This window comes from Maudiozyma barnettii (genome assembly GCF_903064755.1).
Source record: "Maudiozyma barnettii strain CLIB 1767 genome assembly, contig: KABA2_09, whole genome shotgun sequence".
Lineage (NCBI taxonomy): Eukaryota > Fungi > Ascomycota > Saccharomycetes > Saccharomycetales > Saccharomycetaceae > Maudiozyma > Maudiozyma barnettii.
The window spans coordinates 203,493-215,061 of NW_024545246.1; the positions used below are offsets into that span (position 1 = coordinate 203,493).

General features: G+C 33.9%; 5 protein-coding genes across 5 annotated transcripts; 3 read left to right on the plus strand and 2 right to left on the minus strand.

Moving 5' to 3' along the window:
• Positions 1 to 138: 138 nt before the first annotated feature.
• Positions 139 to 2,505, minus strand: AMD1 (AMP deaminase; the record flags this gene model as incomplete). Its single annotated transcript, XM_041552235.1, has 1 exon — positions 139 to 2,505. The coding sequence occupies one exon, from the start codon at positions 2,503 to 2,505 to the stop codon at positions 139 to 141; it is 2,367 nt and encodes a 788-aa protein (XP_041408169.1).
• Positions 2,506 to 3,306: 801 nt separating this feature from the next.
• SRC1 (Src1p) lies at positions 3,307 to 5,966 on the plus strand (the record flags this gene model as incomplete). Its single annotated transcript, XM_041552236.1, has 2 exons — positions 3,307 to 5,319; positions 5,379 to 5,966. The coding sequence occupies 2 exons, from the start codon at positions 3,307 to 3,309 to the stop codon at positions 5,964 to 5,966; spliced, it is 2,601 nt and encodes an 866-aa protein (XP_041408170.1).
• A 506-nt stretch (positions 5,967 to 6,472) lies between these two features.
• Positions 6,473 to 7,915, minus strand: RAD52 (recombinase RAD52; the record flags this gene model as incomplete). The annotated part of the gene is made up of 1 exon (XM_041552237.1): positions 6,473 to 7,915. The coding sequence occupies one exon, from the start codon at positions 7,913 to 7,915 to the stop codon at positions 6,473 to 6,475; it is 1,443 nt and encodes a 480-aa protein (XP_041408171.1).
• Positions 7,916 to 8,376: 461 nt separating this feature from the next.
• On the plus strand, positions 8,377 to 10,254 carry NDC1 (Ndc1p; the record flags this gene model as incomplete). Its single annotated transcript, XM_041552238.1, has 1 exon — positions 8,377 to 10,254. The coding sequence occupies one exon, from the start codon at positions 8,377 to 8,379 to the stop codon at positions 10,252 to 10,254; it is 1,878 nt and encodes a 625-aa protein (XP_041408172.1).
• Positions 10,255 to 11,017: 763 nt separating this feature from the next.
• On the plus strand, positions 11,018 to 11,512 carry RCF1 (Rcf1p; the record flags this gene model as incomplete). The annotated part of the gene is made up of 1 exon (XM_041552239.1): positions 11,018 to 11,512. The coding sequence occupies one exon, from the start codon at positions 11,018 to 11,020 to the stop codon at positions 11,510 to 11,512; it is 495 nt and encodes a 164-aa protein (XP_041408173.1).
• Positions 11,513 to 11,569: the final 57 nt, after the last annotated feature.

The window sequence follows — 11,569 nt, forward strand, 5'->3', positions numbered from 1 at the left end:
GAATTTAGATCAAATTGTAAAAAAAAAAAATTAATATGTATTTAGATTTAAAAAAATAATCGACCCAATAGATATATGAATAATTAATCATAACGGGAACTATGTTACCCATTATTTGCTGTTATATAGCGTATATACCTATTTGAAGTTAGCAAAATGGCTAACCAATTCCAATTCTGTAGACAAGGTGTCGTATCTGTAATTAACTCTGATATCAGGTACGTTCGTCTTAGTTACGTCATTGCCGTCAACACCAGGTTGTTCGAAATTCTCCCCGATCCAATGCTCTTTAATCTGGGCTTCCCACCCACTTTGGATTACGGAGTTTCTAGCAAGCTCACACATATCAACATTAGATAATTTGTAAATTTGTGCAGCAACAGAGTATTCTTCGATTAATGGTTCTCTGGTATAAGAAAATTGAAGTGGATCATCTGTTGACAAAGAAACATTAAGACCTCTTCTGAAGTATCTTGGGAATGGATTTTTATCATATGTTAGGAATAACGCATTATTAGACAGAGGTGACATAGCGATACCAACTTGATCAAGGTAATATAAATACTGAACAAATGGAACCTTTCTCAAAAGAATACCATGGGAAATACCTTGGGCTAATAGATACGCGGATACTAAATGCTCAGGATCACCAGCCTCACCACAATGAGGTCTTAAAACTAATGTGTTGAATCCTCTCTTTGCTCTCCATTGGTTTAAGGATGCTACATTGGAATATAGGTAGTATAGGTAGTATGAGTAAGGTGGATTTTGAGCAGATTCCCATAGAGATGGTTTGGGGTACTTTCTATGGAAACGGCGATCAACCTTAGATTCATCATCAACTGAATCAAACCCAATCACTCTTTGTAAGAAAATGTGTAATTTTGGATGAGATTGTGGGTTTTTGGTCACTTCAAATAAAGGTTGAAATAAGTTTCTACAAGTATCATTAAAGTTTGCAACAATTCCTGTTTTTTTATAGATATCATATAAACGAGGAATTTGAATTAACCAACGAACGTTATGAGAAATAACTTTGTTATCGATAATCCAACTTGCCAATTTATCCCATTCATCAATAGATCTACCGTAGACAGATATTCTGTATTCACAATTTTGATATTTAGAATTCTCTAAATCAAACATAACCTGTTTAGTAATTTCAGCCAAATAGCCACCCTTGATGTAATTGTTAGTCTTTAAGAAAATTTCTCTTAGACGAGATTCTCCGATTGGATTATATTTTAAGTTAAACTTATCAAATCTGTGGAAAGTATCCTTATGGGCATGCATATCCAATGTATCAATTGACAGATCATACCCTGTTAAGTTCAAAGATTGGAATACTTCTGCCAAAGTTAAAACTTTACCATCTCTGAAGATTACTTTCTCGTCCCTAGAATGTCTTAATTTATATTTAATAAAACGTAATAAATGTTTTTGATTCATGCAGGCGGAGTGGTGAACGTGAGTATCGACTTTTCTAACATTATAAAAATCTCTATGAGGGTTTCTCTTTGAGACACTTGTCTCTTGATATTCATTCAGCAAAATATACAGATTCCATCTGGCCTCCAAGTATTGCAATCTTCTAAATGCAAAGGATTTTGCTGGACCATCCGAAGAAATAGATATCATTTTATCTAGATCCAAATAATAATCTCTTAATGTTGGAATAGCTGCAATTTTGGCCTCGGCATTACCGGTTTGGTGCACAATATAACTATCGTCACCATTTATAGAGTAATCCCATTCGGTATCCTCACCTGGTATTTCACAAGAATCAAAATCAAAGGTTTCTGAATCGGATAAATTAGTCACAGGTATGACAGTCTTAGTTTCAGCATTGTAAGAAGGTTTTGGTGGAGTTGGGTATACTTTGTAGTCATTGTTATTTTTAGGGTTTTGTTCATTTTTTTGTAAGGATAATGTTTGATATTTATTTCTTAATTCTCTACATTCTTGGACTTTGGTGTATAAGTCAACCAACTCAGGGGATGGATCATCTAAAACTTGTTGAGTAGAATCTTCAGCAATCATACCCATTTTATACAAGGTATTTTTATTCCTACCGTTTGATTTAGAAGTATCGGCAGTAGGGTCAGTTTCCCAAATTGGTCTAGGTGGCTCAGGAAGTGTATTTTGGGCACTTGTAGACAAAGTACGAGTTTTACCTGTTTTAGGAGCATTAGAAGAATCGTTTGAATCTTTACCAGATCCAAGATTAGAGTAATGAGCAGGTTGTTCCAATATTGAAGTATGTGGATCAACAGCCATTTGTTTACAATTACTATCGAATAATTGTTGATTTTCATGATACGAGAAATTAGCTGTTGTTGTTGGAACACTTTCTTCTGGACTTTGGCTACTTGCAGATACTTGTTGTTCTAATGGGTGATCGATCTCTGTTAGAACTAAACCTGAACTATGTTCTAAATCATCGTGAGAAGGAGCAGCTTCCAATGAAAGATCAGAGAAATCCTTAGCGGTTTGACTGATATCCATGATTTAATAATATAAAGAAGAATAAAAAATTGTTGTTGTTTTGTTCTATTTCAATGGAGTCTTGAGGGTGTTCACTAACTTTTCAAGGACAGCTGATATTTGTGTTTTTATATAACTCTTATTGAAGAAGAAGTAAATCAATCACACTTTGAAACGTGTCTCTCCAAGGGTTCATGTTCCTATTGCCTCCTTATTATTCCTGTATTAAAATTTACATCCTTTCGGCTTTCACCGCAAGCTCATCGCTTTGTAAAACGAGAAGAATTACAGCCTGAAAGCGAGTGAGTCGGGTGTTACCTTCACAATCCCACAATTCCACAGGGAAATTACCGCACAAAAACAGCTTATAATATTATTTGTCACTGCACACGGAAGACCTACTTTTGTATTTTAGGGGAACGATATTCAGCCCTAGGGTCCAGTTTTAGGGTAATTAGTTTATATTTACTTTTGTTCCCGATTGGGAAATTTTCACAAACATTGTAGAATACAGAGAGAAACAGAGAATGCCATTGTCAACCTACTGAGAGAGGACATCTCTGAGATCAGCCTCAAAGAGTTTTTAACTATGTTGACGGTGAGATCAGTCGTCATAGTGTTGAATAGCAAACAGTGAACATTTATTTGTATATTGTCTTTGTTAGTTTTACGTTCCCGTTATATTTGTTTTATTGTATTGTTTTCATTATTTTGGAATAATTCGATATATAGATAGCCATATCGTATCGTCATTTGTATCTCTAAATAAACGTAGCTAGTTAAAAGTGACACCTCCCCAGATATATATCCACATCTTCCACTATGTCTGAGGATTATTTACAAAAGGGGTTCGATTATATGAACCTGAAGGTCTCTGAACTACGAAGGATTCTACAGGAAAATAACATTGTTTATCCACAATCTGGTAAAAAGGCAAGATTACGTGCAATATATGAAGATAAGTTAATACCGATGATTCCAGAGATTATTCAAAGAAGAGAAAACGACTTATCAACTACACCTACTCCAAAGAAGAGAAAAAGAAGTGAACTGGAAACAAATGATCAGAAAGAGGAAAATGATAGTAACTCTTCCGTTTCTTCCTCGTCGTCCTCCCAACATGAAACAAATAGTATAGTGAAGAGAACAGTCACTTCATTCACTGATGATGATGATGATGAGTCCATGTCATCGAAGGATTCGTTAAGGAATGTTGTGGTTCCTCAGAAAATTTCTACCCCAGTATCAAAGAAACGTAAGACTACAGATAATAGTAGAAGTAGTACGGGAACGCCTATTGCCAATAAAGTACAAAAAAAGAATCTATCGTATACAGCTGGACATAGAGCCGATATTTCTTCATTACCATTATTATCTTCTGATGATAACGAAGATAATGATAACAGTAAAGATGACTCTATTTCTGCGAATATAACGAATCATGGGAAACAGAATCAACAAACTCCAGTATTTGATTTTTCAGTACAGAGGAGAACCTTATCACCAGATTTGAATAAATTGAAAGTATCGTCTGGTTTTGCTGAAAGATTAATATTCGCAAAGAATTATGCTAATGATCATAATAATGATGACAACGATGATGGGGAAGTATCAAAATCGAATGAACCTATGAAAGTGACAGATACCTTGAATATTAGGTCAGGGAAACCAACTTTCCAATTACAACCATCTATTGAAATTTCTGATTCCAGTGGAAGTGATTCGGATGATAATAAACCAGAAACAAAATCTCCATCTTATAATAAATCATTAGAAAATCAAGGTATTACAGATAAGGGTATTGAACCAAATGTAGATGATAATATAGAGAATTCATATAATGATAAATTTCAGCAATTGGAACATAAAAGAGACGAGCTCAAGGAAGAACTCGAGGATTACAACGAAGAGAGAGAGGAGCTCGAAGAAGAACTTGAAGAACAAAGAGAAAAATCTGAACTAGATGAAGAAGATGAAGTTGCTGAACTTGATAATGAAGTAGAACATCAACAGGAAGAACAGCAAAATTTAGCATTAGAATTGGATAATGAGTTGGATGATGAATCTGAGAAAGATGCAAATAATACTGAATATGAGAAGTTACATCAACGCCCAGATGAAGAATTACAAAAGGAAAATTCAAAGAAAATTACTATTCCTATTGATCAAAAAGATAATGAGGTTGATAATATGAAAATTAAATCAGTTACAAGTAAAACAAGAAATACTTCTGTCTCCTTTGCTGCTCGCTTCTCCAAATTTTTGTTTAACTTAGTTTTATTTGCTATTTCTCTGATCGTTTTATCTATTCCAATTCTACTGGGTCTATGGTACAGAGAGCAACGAGTTACTGTTGGTTATTGTGGATATGAAAGACAATGTCAAACATTACTTGACATATACCCATCGGTTGAACAATTAAGTTATATTGATGATCTATTAAAAGAATACACTCCAAAATGTATTCCTTGTCCTGAAAATTCTATTTGCTATCCATATTTAAAATTAAGATGTAGGCCAGGGTATACGCTTCAGAAATCCAAATTAAGTTTGTTCGGATTAATACCCATGAGTGATAGTTGTGTCAAAGATGATAAAAGAGAACAGATAGTTAGAGAAATGGTTCAAAAGTCATTAGAATTTTTAAGAACAAAAAACGCAGAAATCTCATGTGGGGAGAATGAGAACGATATAGAAAGTGGAATTTCTCAAATAGATTTATACAATATATTTTCGGAATCCCGCGCACCATGGATTGACAATGAAGAATATGAAAAGTTGTGGGAAGAAGCATTACAAAATCTTGAGAATAAACCTGAGATTATTATGAGGCAAGTGAGTATAAATGCATTTTTTATAAAAATTTACAAACAATAATACTAACAACCTAACAGTTACTCCAAGATGGATCTGACATTCCATTCAACACCGACTTCGACATACCCACCGATGACTTTCAATGGGAGGAGGGATATATTCAACAAACAAAAGGGACTAAAGAAGACAAATATATTCGATCTACAAGCAAGAAATACGTCGGGTTAAGATGTAGATTTGAAAAAGAAATTAGTCAAACCTACAATGAGTATAAAGCTACTATTTGGTTTATTTGTTTGATTCTTGTGATGATACAATACGTCAAGTATAAACTAAAATCTTATTTCGATCAAAAAGCTAAGATTGTTGAACTAACTGAGGAAACATTAGTAAAATTGAAAAAGAATAAACATAAAAATCCACCTTATATCAGTACGGTCCAGTTACGTGATATTTTACTTAATGATGTGACAAACCTTAAGGAAAGGAACGACCTATGGAACGAAGTAACAAAAAGGTTGGAGGCAAATAATACTAATATTAAATCTAGTCTAAAGGAAATCCATGGTGATATTATGAAATGTTGGGAGTGGATCGGTCCAATTGAAACAAATGAAGAACGAAGATCTAGTGTAGAAGCATTTCCACTGAACGAAAAAGAATAAGACTACATTAGTTTATTTTTGTATTAGTTTAATGATAATTATTATATATTAAGAAGGTACTTGAGTTGTGGATAACCCTATACTAGGACAATTATATATCGAGCATTTTAGGATTTAAAAAAGGTCTAGTTATAAAAGCTTTTTTAAACGAAAAGGTTACCCACGTAATAAAGGCAGGAAATACCTATTATTTTTTTATAAAGTGTACATTCTATCTATCGATGTTATTATAACCTAACGTGAAAAATAAGTGTTCTTATCATTATTTTAGTTGTATTGTATTTGTTTAATATTTTTGTTTACTGAAGCGTTACAATATTGGCAGTTTTGAACAAAAAGTAAAATTAAAAAATTATAAATATTAGATTTTTATTAGAAAAGAACTAAGAAATGAAACTTGGACTTCAAATTTCAATTGAAAGCATATGATTCAAGAATCCTTAAATACGTATTTCTATATGTGCTACTATAATGACTTATTATTCACCCCAAATTTACTATATACCCTATGGGTTTGTTCTTTTCAAGTGGAGCGGATTTACTTTTGGTCTCCCTACCTCTCGTCTTGAAGATCTTACTGAATTTGGAGCAAGTACGTAATTATTTGGGTGAACAACCTTTGAGGGAGGTGCAAATTTTGGCGTTACTGACTCACTTTGTTTCTGTTGTTCGGGAATATTATTATTATTTCCTATTAGCGGTTTGTCGAGCTCCGATGAAACACCTGAATTTATGTTCGTCTCGGATGCAGTTACAGAGGTCCTAGGAGATGCGTCTGCAGTATCTGATGTTTTGGTCGATGCAGATTCTGTAATTTCTAATTGTTTACCTTTTGCAGCAAATTTCTCATATACCGAATCTCTTGATCCTGATTGTTTTTTTTGATTTGCACCAGCCACTGGTACATGTTTGGATGTTGTTTGGTCAATAGTATGTTTGATTGAACGAGCCTGATATTTAGGATCAAATACGTTATCAGAAGGTATAACGTCCTTATTCTTTTGGACAGATATGGCACCCTTTGCCGTTACGAATCCTATAGGGTTCAAATCTTTACCATCTGTACTTTCTTGAGGAACAAGTTTCGCTTCGACACGAGAGTTACTCATGTTTAACAGATCCTCATCTTGAAAATCATCACTCATAGTGAAAGAATCATCTAAAAGATCCTCATGGTCCAAATCAAGGTTGGCATTTGCGTCATTTGTAGAATTTAAATTCCCATCTATTGGGATATTTATTGGATGCGTGTTCTTAGTCTGGATAGCTACAGGTGTTGATATTGCTGCTGTTACTTTATTGTTCGCCCGTACAGGCATATTCGCATTACTTGATTCATTGGGTCCTTCTATTTTAGTTAGCTGCCTTCTCTTGTTTGGCTGATCAATATTTTCATCTGGTACTTCCTTTGTAGTGGCCCTAGATCTTTCTGGATACTCATCTGATGCTCTATATAGATTTGCCTCTTCGATGTCTGGAGGATCATATTTCATTTTGTCTATTTTACTCAAAAAATCCTTATCATAGAAACAATTACCCAATGCATTACCATAACATCTCATCGCTCTCTTTAATGCATCAGTGACAGCAGTCTTTTTAGCGTTTTCAAACGCAACACCTTTTCTACGTTCATTCTCAGAAGTACCATAACCTACATCCTCCCTATATGACCCATTTGCTAAGGAAACACGGATAATTGCAGAACAACCAATTGAATATTTTCCCTGTCTTTCATCGAGGAAATCAACTGTGACACTTTTGACATCAGTAGACCACCCATTGTACCCAAAAATTTGATTGGCCAAATTAATAACTTTCCAACCTTCAACGTAAGCAACCTTATTCTTTCCAAACCCTATTCTCTTAGATACAAACTCGGGACCTAGCTTCTTCTTCAATTTGTTTTGAATATCCTGATCTAAATGAAATACTGGTTTCTTTTCATCCATTTTGACTTTGCGTGTTAATGGTTTGGGAGTTATTTTAGTAGAAATAAAAGCAAACTAGACGTTTCGTTTCAAATATTCAACAATTAATATATCAAATATAATAAACTTACCAATATAGATTTTCGTCTGATCAGAGTTCAGTAACTTTCTATTGATTAACTTTGGTGGCGATTTATAGTTATCGATGAACTGTGCTTTTTTATTTTCTATACTTTGTTTACTTTGGGTTACCCTCAGAACATGAAAAAAAAATTAAAAGTTTAGAGATTTCTTGATTTCGAGTTTGAATTTGACTTCACCAAGTAACGAACTACTAGGCTCGATGGAGTGTACAGGATCAGTTTAAAAGGGCAAAAAGGGAATATAAGGAGATAGCGTACCAATTCTTCAATAAGATAACTACAGAATTGATATTCGCCTGCAATAAACCACTAGTTATCTTTTTCAAATAATTACCCACAATGTCTACTGCAGTTCGCAATGGGCATATCAGGTATAGTTACAATACCATCTTTAGCGACATATGCAAGACACGTTTTAACAATATGATTGTGAGATTTTTTCTCAGTATAACGTTTCTAGTAACCTTATTTCTCACATTGGTCTCACGATACAATGTTTCATTGATACAAGGAATTTTGCTATTTTTTCCTAAATATTTGGCGTTATATTTTGTTGCCATCTGTTTAATCATCAGCAGAAAAAATTTCCTACACGTCAATGCATTGGGTTATTCTAGTTTTGTGACTCAACTCGTCGGTGAGATTTGTTCTTTCAAAGCCATTGTCTATTATGTGACATATTCAGTGGGTAGTATAATGATAGGCAATACAATCAGCGACAATAGAATCCTATACTCTCTGTCCTTCTATAATGTGGAGAACTATAGATTATACACATCTTTCTTAATCCCTGTTGCATATACAGTGCAACATATCTTCTTTGATGCGGACAAACTAACCTTCAGTATTGACTCACAATATCAAGCACCACAACAATATATTATTAAGAGATTAGAAAAAATATTTATTAAGAGCTCAATTTTGTCTGTAACTTTATTATTAATTTCGCCATTTATATATAAGATGATAGGATGGTCCATGCTCTTACCAATCAGCTCACAAGTTCAATTACTAATTCTATCATTCGCAACTTTCCTTCAATTTGAAATTATAAATGTTACTTTCAATGCTCATATGTCTATTGGATGTTTACATAAAGGGAAACCAATCTCATCGTTATCGCCTTCACCAATAGAAACTTTGGTGAGTGGATTGAGTAGTAAGAAGCCATTCACAAAGTTAACTGCATTCCAAGAATTATCATACAGAGCGACTTCTAATGATACTTCATTGAGAGTACCAATATACTCAAGCCAATTGAAGAATACAAATCTATGGTCGAATATTTTAAGTGAATGCATTACAGTGATACAAACCAATAACATTGCAGTAAATAATTATTTGACCTTCTTAGAGAATACAATGTCTACTAATAAGAAGGTACAAAAAGATGCATTAAGACAAAATTCTCTTACTGACCAAACTGATATCTTTGGGAATCAACCGTATGTAGTCAACAAGGAATTGAACGCCGAATATCCATCAAATAGTTCCTACAATAACAATTTCAGTGGTATAAATGCCCATAGAATATCATTACAGGATGATAATATATTATTAAACAGAAGAAGACATGATACATACTGTGATCAATCTAATCTTTATAATATGAGATCAAACAATATGGGCGGTCTTGATGCACATCGTTCATACAATGAAACTATCATTACGCGAGACCCCAAGATAATTATCTTAATCAGAACCATTATAAATAAAATCAAGAATTCTGTTACATCATTTTTCTTCCCAGGTAGTTCCAGTAACAAAGATTCCCAATTACCTCAATTAACATTATTTGATCTTTGGTATCTAAATAAAGATAGGCAAGCCGATAAATTGGTTCCATTAGCTGTGTGTCATATGGAGAGCATAATCTCTCTAATGGGATTCTTGATAAAGGCCATTGATGAGTCACCAAAAGGTAGTGTTGTTGCTTCAGTAGGTGAAGTATTGAAACATTTAGAGAAATCGGTGGCCATATTAGGCAAATTCACTGAATGGAAACCCAATGGTAACACTAGAGTACTAGGATCTAGAACCGATGACGAAGATGAATCTATCAAATCTAATGATGTGATATCCTTATTGTATGAACTATCTATAAATGCATTCTTAGAGATTGTACTAAAGTACAACGTGTTATTAAATGACGTTTACCTAGATGAAGACGTCATCAAGCTAAGCAAATGGGTATTGGACATGTGTGCCGAGGAGTAAGATGACACTATCTACAAGAACTACTGATACGTCCTCTCTCGACGTATATGACACTATTATTCGCATACCTCCTCTTTACTGTCAAGCATTATCTCATCATATGGGTGTCATATTTTAAATATTAAAAAGTATATATAATATATATATCTATATTATAGCACAGAGTGTACTTTTAAGAGAATGGGATGAACCCTTTGATTCGCATTTCCACATAAGTATAGACTACTACCAAAAGAAAACAAACTTCCTTAAGACTACTAATGGATATCACTTCTTCTAATAGTCAGTAATGTGATGTGAATGGCTAGCTTTACATTAATTTGCTCATCTGTTCCATCAACAGACTACATCTCTCTTACGCCGGGGGACGGGGGTGGGGTCACTCACTATTCCCTGCTTCATGCACTCTGCGATCTCAATAATTAATTTATGTATGGCACAAACAAATGAATATTTTTTTTATTAAGCGGGCAATTGGAAAAGCAAGGAGTCGTGATTTGAAAGATAATCAACTCGATAGGTATAAGAAAAGACATTAATTAGTTAGAGATTGAAAAAAGATTACCCAATTGTGATCTGCACTATATTTCAATTTGTTCTGAATTTCAAGAAAGGATTACGTTATTGAAGATATTTGAAACCTATATATCGCCCCCTCAAAAAAGATTTGTAACAGTACGGATTGTAACATTGTTCTAACCAATCCCCCTCATTGTTACTGATATAATTATAATTATTACGTTTCAGTTACTATTAAATCAAGATGACAAGCATACCATCGAGTTTTGATATGGGTCCAAAGGATGCAGACGATTTAGACGAAATGTCTTTTGGTCAAAGAGTTGTTTTCCATTGTAAACAACAACCGTTAGTTCCAATTGGATGTTTATTGACTACTGGTGCGGTAGTTATGGCTGCCCATAGCATTAGAACTGGTAATAGTAGGAAAGCTCAGAATTTCTTCCGTTGGCGTATTGCTTTCCAAGGTGCTACGTTAGTTGCACTTGTGGCAGGTTCGTTCTTATATGATAACCATAGAAAGGATGTAAAATCCAAGGAAGAATTGATGAGAGAAAAGGCTAAGATGAGAGAAAAGTTATGGATCCAAGAATTAGAGAGAAGAGATGAAGAAGCTAAGTCTAGAAGAAAGAGAGCCGAATTGGCTAGACAAAAGACTAAAGAAAACGGAGAGATTATTAAGAAATTAGAAGAGGAACTAAAGGAACTGGAGTCCAAAGTTACCCCAAAATCTAAATAAAAATATAATTAATACTTTCCCGACTCACAATTTATCTATTCCTTTTCCTTCCTTTAA